Source organism: Dermacentor silvarum, chromosome 2 (assembly GCF_013339745.2).
Source record: "Dermacentor silvarum isolate Dsil-2018 chromosome 2, BIME_Dsil_1.4, whole genome shotgun sequence".
Taxonomy (NCBI): domain Eukaryota; kingdom Metazoa; phylum Arthropoda; class Arachnida; order Ixodida; family Ixodidae; genus Dermacentor; species Dermacentor silvarum.
Genome location: NC_051155.1, coordinates 64,788,788 through 64,803,599, shown reverse-complemented (window position 1 = coordinate 64,803,599; position 14,812 = coordinate 64,788,788). Strand labels below are relative to the sequence as shown.

General features: G+C 47.6%; 1 protein-coding gene across 1 annotated transcript; it reads left to right on the top strand.

Moving 5' to 3' along the window:
* The first annotated feature begins 10,525 nt into the window (after positions 1-10,525).
* On the top strand, positions 10,526-12,240 carry LOC125943631 (uncharacterized). The gene is made up of 2 exons (XM_049663089.1): positions 10,526-11,042; positions 12,143-12,240. The coding sequence occupies exons 1-2, from the start codon at positions 10,614-10,616 to the stop codon at positions 12,188-12,190; spliced, it is 477 nt and encodes a 158-aa protein (XP_049519046.1). The 5' UTR covers positions 10,526-10,613; the 3' UTR covers positions 12,191-12,240.
* Positions 12,241-14,812: the final 2,572 nt, after the last annotated feature.

Genomic DNA, 14,812 nt, shown 5'->3' with positions numbered 1-14,812 from the left:
GACATCCCTTTTGAAACGGGGCGGCGACAAATAGTCACCTAGCCTGCTTGATTTAATCAGGTATGCTATACACGTTTTTTATCTAACATTTTTGTATAGATTTCATTATTATTTTCCCCCCTCAAAATCTACTTTGTACCGCTACCTGTGTTTGTACGAGATCAGGTCGTATCAATCTCTTCCTTGCTTTTTTTTCCACCTATACTCTAAACGTCTCTTGCTCATCTAGACTGCTGACCGATTGATGCTTCCGTCCACTTTAAACCCAAGCGCTTCTGGACAGTCTTCTGGAAAGTGTATCGAGACCTGTAGGCTACAGCGTGCTGGCGCACTATGCAGCGTAATCTCTTAACGCACGCGTAATCCTTGTGGCGTATTCTCGTCGGAATCTGCATTCATTCTAAAAGATAGTCATGCTTTCTGGATAGCTTGGGTGGATGGAATTCATGAGCGTTTATAACTGAGTGGTGACCAGTGAGTTCGCCATGCTCTACTTTTAATTATACCTAATGTCTTGCATATCTGAGTTAATTATTTCGCCTAAAGAAACTTTGAATTCATAGCTTATCTTTGATGTGGGCGAGCGCCACGGCTCGACTGTAGTAGCACTGGGGCGCACTTATCAACCTGATTATCGTGTTGCGCGATGTATTTTAGTCTTTGTTCAATTATATTCAGAGACGCATTGACTACTAGGGAATAAGATCAGAACTTTGACTGCAACATGACGGCTCCTTTAACAAGGATGACTGTGAGCAGTAATAAAAGTTTCTAAAATGACATCAGACGGCGTATTCCAACACGCCAATTTCATGCACAGGAATTACTTTTATGCATGCGGCACTATAATAAAGGTATATGATGATACTTATAATGATTCGTCATTATTCTTAGTTACTTAGTAATTCACTTTATCACGCTTTAATACAGGTGTCGTACGATGTCCGTGTATTGGTCTTGTTAATTACCCTAATTACTTTTCTTTGGTCATTGGGACACTTAAATTGCTCTTAATTACTTTAGCTACTTGGTGCTTAATTCAATTTTACATGCTTTATTGAACGGTAGAGGTGTAGAACGCCGCCTACTGATTTTTGCTACCGCAATTGTTGTCGACGATGGACACATTCCGTGACTAATGAGCCCGTTAAGCCTTTCGCTTTAAAAGGCGCCAGTGCCCATTGACGTGCACGCACGAGCGCTTATTCTCCATCGCGTGCACACGCGCGCACGCAGCGTTTTAGAGAGCGCATCCACACCTGTGATAACGCTAAAAGGCACCCAACGCTATTCTTTTGGAGCAAGGCAACACCTCTACTGTTCTGACTGGGTGAATGCCTTCGCATTCGATTAGGTTGTGCTTCGTGGTCTCCGGATCTTTGCTGCAACATACACATGCCTCATCTAGTTCCGAATATTAGCTCTGGTATGTTTTGGTCCTTAGGCAACCGGCTCGAGCCTCGAATAGCAAGGCACTGCCCTTTGTGTTATCGTACAGATTTCACCTTCTAATTTCTTTCTTCTCATTCTTGTAAATCTCCATGGTGCTTTTTGCTTCCATTCTTTGCATCTTGCTCACGGTCTCTATTTCTCTCACTTTCTTTCTGATGACTCCTGGTTGTCTATTTACAGTTTCGATTATCCTATATTTCGTTGCCCACTTCCTAGACCTCTTCCTCCATTCTGTGTCCACGCTTTTCATGCACAGATACTTGTGCACTTTAGGCACCCATTTTATTTTCATCCATGTTCCCGAGCCTTTCTTCAAAACAAATTTTGCTCTGTGCTTCTACTTCAAAAGAGGCCCAAGCCATGTCACCCTGCACTGCCTAACTCGAGCATTCAGCGTAATCTGGCGGAGGACTCGGCAGCGGCGGCAGCTTATATGGCACTTGGTGGTGGCACGGCAAAGGCCGGCAGCGACACAGGCACCCACGTCCCACCACCTTTACCGCTAATTATACCCCTTAAATTAATGCGAAAGCCTTACATGTCTCATCGTTCAGTCGACTTTCAAAGTCCTTGAGCGAAAACGCTTCGACTTCACGAAAGGTACAAAAACTATCGTCATCAATGGCTCATGCCCCCGAAGCAAGCAAGATGGAGGATAGAGCAAATTAAGATGGATGATAACGCAAATTAAGATGGATGTTAAATTAAACTAGAATGGATGATAAAGCGAATTAAGAGGGATCACAAAGCGAATTAAGTGGGCTCTGAGCAAATTAAGTGGATGACTCAGGCGAGTTAAAGGCAATATAATTAGACTGATGACTAAGCGATTTACGTGGATGACTAAGCGAATTAGGCTAATCGAATTAAGAGGGATGTCTAAGCAAGTAGACTAAGCAAATTAAGGTGGATGACTAAGCGAAATAACATCATGAGTAAGCGAATTAAGAGAGATGACTAAGAAAATTAAGGAGAATATGGACGTCATGTGTACGTCTTCAATGCATCGGAATTGGGCTTTTGCCTTCGTCTTAGGTATAACATGAGAGACCCTGTGACTTTTTTATATCCTTAGTTGCAGACTATTGCTGCGTGTTTTCGGCATGGAGAGGTATCGTTTGTTATACGTATGTTTCATGTTCATAGGACAAATAGAAGTCACCTAACCAACCCTTTTTTTGCTGGAAGAGGTTACAAGATGGCCATGTTACAGATACGCCGACACCGTCTGAAGTCAGCTAAGACCTCATGAAAATGTTTTTACAGCGAAGCTTTGTATGTCTAGGCTGAAGTCCCTAGATATTTTTTGCATTCGAAATCTAGGGACTTTAGGCGAAATCGTAGATGGCTAGGCGAAATCGCCTGTGTACAGAAAACTATCATCATCCGCATTGGCTCGAGCGTCGTCTTCTGCAGCTGGCTCGTTGGCGCCCCTCGGGTTGCGCTCGTGCCACTGCTCCCCCGTTCGTCGCCCTTTTCCACAGATGGCTGCGTTGCCGCTCATCATTCCAGCGTAGAATTTCACTTCTATCGTCCTAATGGGGAGGCCGCGTTCACGGGGGTGTGAGCCATTGCTTAAGGGGGGGTATGAGTCATTCATTGTCTTACGTAACGGACAGATTTAATTTTCATTCATTCAAATAACTTTATTGAGTGCCCTGCGATTTGGTGGTGTGGGCCTAGACCCCGCCTAGGCTTCGGCCAAAGGTTGTTGGCCCTTGGCGGCTTCCTCGGCTCGCTGGACGGCCCAGAGTTGGTGCTGCAGGTCCGAGCTGAGCAACGCAGACTCGCAGCGCGCGCGAAGGCTGTCGCTGTTTGAGGCTGCATCACTGTTATCGTGCGTTATACCCGCACATTCCCATAAGATATGCTCTAGGGTGGCCCTAGAGTCACAATGTCTGCACTTGTCAGTTGTGTATAAATCTGGGTGTATTATGTGCATGTTAGCTGGACTCGGATAGGATCTGGTTTGTAACTGCCGCCATTCGACAGACTGTTTTTTGTTTAATTTTGGGTGAGGCGGCGGGAATGTGCGCCTCTGCAATCTATGGTGTTGTGTAATTTCATGAAATCTGGTCATTCGATCTTCCCACTCCCACTCGTCCGTAGTCGCTGAGCCGAAACTAACCGAGGCTCGGTCCATAAGCTCTCGAGCCATGCGGTGCGCCACCTCATTGTTACCATCTGGTAGTGTGTGAGCAGGTGTCCAGATGAGATGGATACTTCTGTCGTGGTTATTACCTAATTTTAGGAGTCGTAGTGCCTCTGGGGAGATTCGAGCATTGGAGAAATTTCGTATTGCCGTCTGGGAATCACTGATGATTACATCTGCTTGCGTTTGTACTATGGCTAACGCGATAGCTATTTCCTCTGCGGTTTCGACGTGTTCACTGCAGCGCTCGTCGTGCATTTTCCGTCGTAATTTATCACCACTGTTATGTAGGCACGCTTGTGTCTGTATCTAGCTGCGTCTACAAATATGGTGCCCTTGCTGTTACTGAATTTCTTCTGTATATCGCGTGCTCTGCTTTCCCGCCTACCCTGATGGTGGGTGGGATGCATATTTTTGGGTATAGGAGGAATGTTTATCATGCCTCTATGTGTCTGGGCATATCTACTTTGACACCATGTTGGGTATGATACCATATACCCAGGCGATCCAATATTTGCCTACCTGTTTTAGTTCTGGACAGGCTTTCATATTGTGCTATGAGTTGTGCCTCGATTAGCTCACCCAGTGTATTGTGTAGACCTAGCTGCAGTAGTCTATCGTTGCTGGTGGTGATGGAGAGTCCGATTGCTTGCTCGTAGATTTTCCTGATTAAGCAGTCTAATTTGTATCTTTCTGACGAGTACCATCGTAGGTACGATACAACGTATACTATTCTGCTTATTACAAACGATTGGACTAGCCTAAGCAAATTTCATTTTGAAGCAATTTAATTTCGAAGAATCCCAAGCGGCAATGGCGGGCGAATGCTGCTAACCACGCCGCCGAGCAAACTCGAGATATTGAACGCAAGCGACAACGGCAGACTAAGGGCATGCAGTCAGTGACGTCGTTCTCACCGTCGCAGCCCGAACGTGTGCGCAACCTAATTGACAAAAACTTTAATGAAGCCTCGGGATTAACCCAGTGATAAACACCGGGGCCGCACGTTTCAGCTTCACTGGTTAACCATCTTCACGGAGTGGAAAGGCCGACGAATGTTTTCTTTATTCTACGCATTCTGTAGTTTTCTCTGGTGTACAGGTGAACCTTTGTGGATAAATACCGGTACTTTAGCGTATGCTCTTTTAAAACAATCCTGTGATTGGGCTGTTGGAAGTACTTTTAGCGGTATTAGGCTCTCGCATCAAATCACACAACTTATCTGAACACTTGACACTACATCCATTACTACGCGAATATATTGTGTGGCAGGGATGCTGGTAGTATGCAGATGTGCTAAAATCATTGCCGCGTGTACATAATACAGTACACTTCCGTTAATTCGACCCCGAATGAAGGCCACGACCGGCGCCCATACATTTCTATTGCCCAACTTTTCGATTTCAAAAGTGGACTTAATTTTAATTCGTCGAATTCGCACTTGACTGGTCCGCTTCGCCGCAATACAGCCGTGTTAAGCAGTAAATCATACCAAGAATGGTGATGACAAAATGTATTAATTATTGAGGGATGGCTCGAAGACTTATGATGTGGAATAACTAGAAATGAAAACAGCACACTGTCACGTGACATGGGCGCACACGCGCTGCCTCCAGAGTCCAGTCACAGCATGAGCACCTAGACGCCCAATATGTATACTGGCAGACATTCAGAGCCATTTCTGACGTTGCTGTGGCGATTTGAGCCCTTGTTTCGCCCGCCATGCGCGTCTCGCATACGAGATCGTTAACGGGCCTAGCACGCGTTCCTTATTTGTACGCAGGCGCCGTGCACATAGAAAACAGATCTGTGTTTCGGGAAAGCTAGCGAAAAGGAAGGCGGTAAGATGAAAACAAAAACAAAAAAAGACGGCGAATTCGAGGAGACGCTTAAAGCCAACAAAAAACTGGGGGTCTATCTAAAATTCTGAAGGTCGGACAGTAAACTTATCAGGCGTCTGAGTGCTCGTACTGTGACCAGAAACAGCGCATGTGCGTGTGTAAATTCACGAGCACGTGCTATGTCCCGTAACAGTAGCACCTTTCCCCGCTTGGTATGCTTCACCGCATAACAAGGCTATATTGCGGCGAAGTTACCTTCAATGGCAAATGCTGCCAGACGTAATAATGACCTTTCGGCGTTTTTATTACGATGGCAATTATATACAGACTCCAGGCGCATTTCTGCCGTCGCCACGACATTCCGTATAAAGTCCAAGTGCGACAACACCGTGGCCGCGCGCCTTATACTGTAGGTGCGAGTGAAAGCGTGCGATGGTGAGCCGAGGATGGCGGCTCGATCTACCCGATCTGGCGAGCGCAAGGGTGGAGGGCGAGGGGGAGGCACGACGTTTTCCATCGCGCGCAAGGCACCGTGGGGCTTCTACTCCTGCGGCGTCTGCGTACGACACAGCCGCGCGGGCTCTATCTTGAAAGCGACCTGCGATGAGTACAGAGTGAAGGGGTGCCGAAGGTTGTTATTATTGCGATAGCAATTATATGGACACTTCAACCGGATTTCTGCCGTCGCCGTGAGGTTCCCTATAGATAAAATCTTCGCCGCGCGCCGTATGCCCGAGCGAAAGCGTGCGGGGACGCGCGCTATCACGGAGAGCGAACGCACTCAATCATCCACGCGCAAGCAAGGAAGCGGGAAGCCAGCGCCGGAGGGAGCGCGGGGGGGGGGGCGCACTTCTGCCAACAACCGCGCTCGTCGCCCGCACAGTCTCTTATCTCCACACGGCTCTGACCTTTATGCGCCGTGCATTCGCCGCTCAGTTTCCGTTGAAGCGATAGACCGCACGTACCTTCGCCCGCTGCGCGGCGTATGCGCTCGCTGCCAGCGTTTTGACAGTCGTTGGCTGCAGTCATTCAGTGTGATCTATTCATGTTTGTTTGTGCGCGCTCACACCACGCTTGTTCATTCAGTTAGTAATAGTCGGGCCACATTTTCCAACGCACGCTACACATGCAATACTGCCCGGATCGGCACTGCAGCACTACAGGTGTGTCCCTTCGCACGCGCTGCCCACGGTAAGCGCTTCTCATCAACACCACCGTTTCACACGCGCCTTCTCGTGGTCATCGAGTCTCTCTTCATGTCGGTCTACTTACGCCGCAGCACACCTGCTTACTTAATCAGCTCATGTTTACTACAATTCATATTGCTACCAAAGCCGCTCACCTTACTTCGTATGACATTGCTGTGTTGCTATCGCATTCATTGCTTCGCCCTTAGGGCGAAACTGACATTTTTTGTTAGCTCCGTGTGCGCTACGCTCTCGTTGCTTAGCTTGCGATGAAGCGAGAGGCAGCACGAAGGTCAGTTCTCTCGCTGCTGCTGCCGCTCCTACTCACGCCAGCGCTTTGACATCGAGTGAGATGTTTTGTTTGTCTGCGCGTGCGTGACACCACGCTTGTGAATTTAGTTAGTAAGCGAATGTTTACAAGATTATACGGCCGATAGAACTGCTATCCTTAGTTCGTATACCTAATTTGCTATCGCAATCGATGCTTCACCTTTCGGGTGAAACTGCAACTTCTTTTTGCCTTTTGTTTAATTCCACTTGCCGGATAATTCTATCAGTTTCGCCAGTCCCGTTAGGATCGAATTAACGGAAGTCGACTGCATTATAACAAAGAGCTTATCCTCCTGGAAGATGCATGAGTAACTACGATTAAAAATTTTGTATAACGATAGCAGCTAGTGAGAATGAAAACATGCTAACTCAGCCGAGTAAAGGCCTCCAGGTAATCGCGCACAACCAAAAAAAAAAAAAAAGAAAGAAAACGTGGCAATGCCATGTACAGCATCGAATGCAGGTATCCCAGTTTGCAGGTGTTCGAATCCACGGGATAGACTACAGGCGCGATACACACAGGGGTGGATCCAGGTTTTTTCTGGGGGGGGGTCAGCTTCTGTCAATGATGATGATGATAGTAGCCTTTCTTATTTACCGAAATTCACCGTTTCTGCTCACGATAAACCCGCGTTTTATACGGCTAGAGCGACACCTGTAGCCCGCGGCAGTGGCTCAGTCGGCTAAGCCGTTGCGCTGCTGAGCACGAGATCGCGCGATCGAATCCCGGCCCCGGCGGCTGCATTTCGATGGAGGCAAAATGCAAAAACGCCCGTGTGCTTGCGTTGTAATGCACGTCAAAGAAACCCAGGTGGTCAAAATTAATCCGGAGCCTTCCACTACGGCGTGTCTCATAATCAGAACTGGTTTTGGCACGTAGAACCCCAGAAAGAGGAAGAAGACCTGTAGCGAAGCCAGGTATCGGTTTCTCCGACCTTATAGAAAAAGGACATTACCCAATACAGCCATGTGCTTGGCGGCTGTATACAGGGTGTTCAAAACTAAGCTTTATGGTTTTCTTAAAATTAGGCTCTGGGAGGCACGCGAATACCACCTGTACAAATAAGCTATGTGGCCAGGGGGGCACAAAGTGAGATGATAATTATCGCTGTGAGCAGCCCAATTAACTAAAATTGAACAATTATTTTTTGTCGACTGCAGTAAGTGCGTATGTGTATCGTGATCTGATAGTACGCTTACCAGCGCAAACCACGTCATTATTTCTACTCGGCACGAGCCGTGCCCTTTCTCTTTACTTTTCCCTCTTTGCTCTTGGCGTGTCTTTATTGACCCTTTTCGCGGCGATCCCGTGGGCGCTGCCATGTTTGATCATGGGGTGACGCGTCCATTGCTTGCCTCAACTACCTCCGTTGCCTCCTTGTTTACAATGGAAATGTATGACGACGGCGCGACTTAGAAAACCTCTGTTTACGGAGTTATCGTAGACGGTGACTAGGTGAACGACACGAAGCTTAAATCACAGCTTCAGAGAACGTGCAAAAGTGCTTTCGGAGCTGATTAAGCTATGTCCAAACGGCGCAAGCATGCAGTGTACATGGTGCTTGTTCTAAAAGCGGGGCTAAATATCTATTCCAAGCTTTCGGATTTTGAATTCAGTCAGGAGTGGTGTGTTTTGGTCTTTGTTCTTTATTCGGGAAATATGTTGAAGCAATAGCTTGTCAGTTTTTGACTCAGTGAAGTTAATCGGTGCGTCCACTATCTGATTATTTTCTGCCTAATCGCTCGCGGGTGTGCTCAGTCCCGATATCCCGATAGATTTGTTCTTGCTGCGCAGAAGGCTTGAAAGGCAGCTGTTTTGTACATTGTAATACCTTGTAGCAAATATATATTACAGCTATAGTAACTCGCTTACTCTTGTGGACCGTCACGAAACATTCAGCTTCGACCATTCGTGCGCCATAGGTATAGTCCCGTCATTTATTCTGCGTATACAGTGCGCAAATATTCAAGTGTGCGCTTATTCACTTATTCTTGATACGTCGGCGATAGAGTGGTCGTAAGTTTTCCTACTATTTGGGACAGATGTGTATGGATAACGTGCGCGAAACTTACTATGACAGGAAGCGGCGCTACTCCCTTTGTCATTGTTTAACGAGTGGTATACCACTCGTTAAACAATGACAAAGGGAGTAGCTCTTGCCGACGTTTTGGGGATGAAGCCCTTTCTTTGAAGGTTAGCGATACGAGGCTGGCGGATGAGCAAATTTCTGTATCCTCAAGGAAAGCCGTACATCACGAAGTGCCGGTAACACGTTCGGACAGTTGCAGCAGCGGTTCGCGAACTTGGCCACACAGATTCATTCTATTCCTTAACATGCCAGCCAACTACTGCACACCTGTTCAATCCACATGATTCAATCTAGCATGATTTGAGCACAGTGTGTTAGCGAAAACTCCGTTGCATTTCCGACAGCTGATCGCACAGAAGCAAGGTAGAAGCGGTAGTGGTTTCGTATTCGTGCGCGGTCGCTGAGGAGAGGCATGGCGCGCCGCCGTGAGCGCCATCTCGTTTCTCTAAAGCAAACTGCTCCGCGAAAAGGGCCAATAAGCAAGCGCAATAAAGGACGCAAGCAGTTTTTCGCCCTTCACCATGTCGGCCTGGTCGATGCTTCGCACACGCCCATAACGCACGGAACTTTACATGGTGTCAGAAGTGGCCGCCCAGTGCAACACTATCCAGCGGGAGCAGAACCTCGGGCGCACCCAGGAGCAGACATGGATGTGCTGAAGCCACCGGGACCACTACTCATGACAGGCGATATGGGCAAGAATTGGCAACGGTTTAAGCAGATGCTGGAGCTCTACTTCACGGTAACAAAGCCGCATGACAAACCCCTGAGCAAGGCAGCGAAGACAGCAGTACTACTGAGCTTAGCAGGGGAGGACGCATTAGAAGTTTTCAACAACTTCTCCTTCAGCGAAGGTGAAAGCAAAGAAGACTATGATACCGTCGTAGTCAAGTTTGACGCATACTGGGCTGCTCAAACAAACGAAGTCTACGAGAGGTATCTGTTCCGAAAGCGGATGCAGACAGCGGGGGAGAGTTTTGAACAGTTCGCACGAGACGTGAGGATGCAAGCCCGATCGTGCAATTTCGGAGAGCTAACAGACTCCATGATTCGCGACAAAATTGTGATCGGCATTAGCAATGACAGCCTCCGGGTCAAACTCCTGCAAGACAATGAGCTCACGCTGGCCAAAGCCGAAAAAATATGCAAGGCATCAGAGGTAGCTGCTTTGCAATGCGAAGCATGGTCAGATAAAGTAAACCAAGTAGATCCAGTGAATGTCGCTCGGATCTCAACCAAGCATCCAAAAATGTTGAAATGCTCACGTTGTGGCAGAGAACACAGGCCACGCGACTGCCCAGCTTATGGCAAAACTTGCAGAATCTGTAACGGAAGGAATCACTTTGCCGTTTGCTGCAGAAGAGCAGCGCGTGTAGATGAGCTCCAGGATGACGGTGATGGCAACGACTTTGAAATTTTAGATGTGTGTACCGGTAACATACAGAATGAACGAGATTGGATGGTGATAGCGAGCCTTGGAGGTGACGAACTAAAATTCAAAGTCGACACGGGATCTCAAGCTAACCTCATACCGTATTCAGCCTACAGGAAGCTGCGGCCAATGCCGCCTGTCAAACGCAGCAACACCACTTTGCGGTCATACGATGGGGCCATCATCAAACACCTAGGCGTCATCAGCCAAGAAGTAGTCATCGGTGACAGACGCCAGCACTTGGACTTCTTCGTCTCCAAGAAAGGAAGACAGGCACTGCTCGGGCTCAAGGCAAGTGAAATGCTCGGGCTAGTTACCAGGACAGTCGACACAGTAGCAGCAAGCAGCTCCGAACAAGTAATGCAGGAATTCGGCGAGCTATTCGAAGGCACCGGCTGCGTACAGCGACACTACAAGATGGTCCTGTCTGCGGATGCTGTCCCAGTGGTTCAAGCTGCCCGACGAGTTCCTTTGGCCCTAAAAGAACCACTTCGCAACGAGCTGAAGCGGATGGAGCAAGCGGGCATCGTGACAAAGGTCAACGAACCGACTGAATGGGTAAGCCCATTGGTAATTGTCAAGAAAAAAGATGGAAAGTTGAGGGTTTGCATGGATCCCAGGATAATCAACGCTAGCATAAAACGGGAGCATTACGAAATGCCAAGGCGGGAGGACATAGAGGCAGAACTGGCCGGTGCAAACGTGTTCAGTAGACTTGACACGAAAGCTGGTTTTCATCAAATTCCTCTCGACGAAGAAACGTCAAGAATCTGCACTTTCGCAACTCCTTCCGGAAGGTATAGGTTCTTGCGGATGCCCTTTGGAATTGCGTCAGCGTCAGAAGTATTTCAAAAGACTCTGAGCGAAATATTTGATTCCTTACCGGGCGTTCATGTGTATGTAGATGACATTTTGATTTGGGGAATCTCGCAGGAACAACATGACCATCGGTTGAGATCAGTACTCGAAGCTGCTAGGAAAGCTGGTCTTAAGCTAAATGCAGAGAAGTGCAAGGTTGGTGTTCACGAAATCGAATTTCTGGGTGATATTATCTCGAAAGACGGCATAAAGCCCAACCAACGGCTGATCGAATGCATGAAACAGATGCCCATTCCGGCCGATAAACAGGGAGTGCAGCGTCTTCTGGGTGTAGCCAATTATTTTTCCAAGTACCTTCCCTCCTTGTCGCAGAGGACGTCTTCTTTGTGCAGCCTAATCAAGCATGATGCAGTATTTGCATGGACACCAAACCACACGCATGAATGGCACAGTATCTGCGACAGCCTTGGCCAGCAGCCACTGCTAGCTATCTTTGACCCTCAGAAAGAAACAAAAGTGACGTCAGATGCATCAATGAATGGTTTGGGTTCAGCTCTCATGCAGCGTCACGGAAGTGAATGGCGTCCTGTGGCATACGCATCAAGGGTGCTGACGGACGCGGAACAGCGTTATTCACAGATAGAAAAGGAAGCATTAGCAGTGACTTTCAGCTGCCAGAAGTTTCATTACTTCATCTATGGTCGACAAATTGTCTTGGAAACTGATCATCAGCCGTTGATAGCTATAGCTCAAAAAGCAATCGCTGATATTCCACCTAGACTACAAAGGTTTTTTTATGCGTCTGCTCAAATATGACTATGTCCTTCGATACGTTCCAGGAAAAGAACTCATCTTGGCAGACATGCTATCGCGAGCCACAGCCGTGATGCCGGACCAGGGCGATGCGGACGCTGATGACGATGTGGAAATCCATGCTGTGAGTGCAGTTACAGCCCTTGTCAGCGACATCACGTTGAAGCGGCTAAACGAAGAGACTGATAAGGATCCCTATTTACGCGCCGTAATTCAGGCCGTTCGCAACGGTGAAAAAGTTGAAGGAGAGCTGAAACCTTTCACAGGCGAGCTGTCAATTGTGAAAGGGGTTCTACTGAAAGGTACAAAAGTGATCGTGCCTGTGTCCATGAGAGGTGAGATGATGGCATGAGTGCATGAAGGCCACATGGGCCTTAATAAATGTAAAGCAAGGGCAAGAAGATTCATTTTTTGGCCAAACATTAACGCAGATATCACAGAAATGATCCAGAGGTGTGCTGTGTGCAAACGCTATGCATATAATCAGCCCGCCGAACCACTCATCATTAGACCTACACCGCATTACCCATGGTATGGGGTTGGTGTCGACTTATTCGAATACGGTGGAAGGTCGTATCTTTCAGTGTATGACGCTCTTTCTAACTTTCCAGAAGTGGAGGAGCTGCGTGACACATCGGCGACAACCGTCATCGACAAGCTGGGGGCCATATTTGCGAGATACGGTGTGCCGTATGAGGTGTGTACAGACAACGGACCTCAGTTCAGAAGCCGAGACTTCTGCCGATTTGCAAGCAGGTATGACTTCAGACATGTCACCTCAAGCCCGGAGTTCCCGAGGTCCAACGGACTTGCAGAGAAAGGCGTGCAGGTAGCTAAAAGAATTTTGAAGAAAACGAAAGAAGCAAGAGAAGATTTCTGGCTGGGGCTATTTAGCTACAGGTCAACCCCGTTAGAAGATGGACGATCACCTGGAGAACTACTGCAAGGAAGGCGATTAAGATCGACTCTTCCTGATTTCAGCAACCAGCAGAGAACCCAAGTGCGGAAACATGTTCAAAAGGAATATTCAAAACGGGTTCTACCACCACTGGAAAAGGGACAGACTGTTAGGCTCAAGAAAAAGTCTTGGTCACGGAAAGCGAAAGTGGTTAAGCAGGTGTATCCAAGATCATATGAAGTGTTGACAGAGGACAACAAAACACTCCGTCGCAACAGGCAACATCTGCTTCCCACAGGTGAAGCTTTCATCCAGGACGCACTGGAAGATGATCACGGTACTGAGGAATGCCAGCAAAGTACACACGCCGCTCCCGACCTGCCCGAGCAGATTAACGCACCGCCTGTAATGGCGACAGACCCCACTACATCATTACGAAGATCTCGCCGCCAGGTCAGACCACCTCAACGTCTGCAGTACGACTCGAATTTCCAACAGTTGTCTTGAACTCTTTACTTTTTAATACTGTGAGGACGTGCATTACATAGCTGCTGTTCTTAAATGTGTACTTTCAAAAGGAGAGGGATGTATCGTGATCTGATAGTACGCTTACCAACGCAACCCACGTCATTATTTCTACTCGGCACGAGCCGTGCCCTTTCTCTTTACTTTTCCCTCTTTGCTCTTGGCGTGTCTTTATAAGCAAGCGCAATAAAGGACGCAAGCAGTTTTTCGCCCTTCACCATGTCGGCCTGGTTGATGCTTCGCACACGCCCATAACGCACGGAACTTTACAGTATGTTTGTATTTAAAACTTAGAGGCAGTCGTGTTTCTACACAGTATCAGTCGGAAGAATTATTCTAGCGTGTCCGTGCTCCGAGATATCCGACTACATTCAATTGTACTGCGCAGAGTTATCGAGTCGACGCGAGAGCGGTTTATGCTTTGCGTTGCAGTGGAAGGGAGGCATTTTGAACATTTTTAGGGCATTGACATCTTGATGGGTGAAGTGTTGTCATGAGATTTGTGCATGACAACACCAAACTTAAAGCGGCAGTATGAAATATTCGTTAACATAGCTAAAAAGGGTTCTGCTGTTGATGGTGACAGTTGTTGCTCTTGATTTCAATAAAACTTACAATACTTGGAAATCAGCAGTCACTCTATTTGCGTAGCCCAGGCAAGGATCATGCCCGGTCGTCTAGTCACCATTACGCACACGCACTGCCCTCCGGCTTCTCTGCTCGCGCCATTATCTCGGCATGGCAGCTGCCGCCATCTTTACAGGCTGCGCGGTCGTGTGTTACGACAGGGGTTAAGGGTTCTTCGATCTTTTTTTCATTTCACCAGCCGTGAGGGGAAGGGGGACAGTTATCTTTGCCAATGCCTCCGCCCCGTTGTCGGACTAAATGGCGCACGCAACAGCCGCGTCACATCAGGGAGGAGCTTTGTGCTGATCCTTACTCTCTTGCAAGTTGCATTCGTAATCAGGCGAACGTCAATTAAAATTTTAAGTTGGATATCTCGGAGCACAGACATGCTAGAATAATTCTTCCAACTGAAACTGTAAAAACGCGACTGCTTGTAACTTTTCAATACAAACATACACACTTACTGCAGTTTATTAAAAGTTAATTATTCAATTTTAGTTAATTCGGCTGCTAACAGCGATAATTATCATCTCACTTTGTGTCCCCCTGGCCACATTACTTATTTGCGCAGGTGGTCTTCACGTGCCTCCCAGTGCCTAATTTTAAGAAAACCATAAAGCTTTATTCTGAACACCCGGTATATCTA

Bases quoted from the DNA above. Each gene is read 5' to 3' on its own strand.
- LOC125943631 (XM_049663089.1), top strand. From the start codon at position 10,614: ATGCCGCCTGTCAAACGCAGCAACACCACTTTGCGGTCATACGATGGG. The intron at 11,043-12,142 runs GTAAGCCCATTG...GATACGTTCCAG, and splicing joins TCAACGAACCGACTGAATGG to GAAAAGAACTCATCTTGGCA.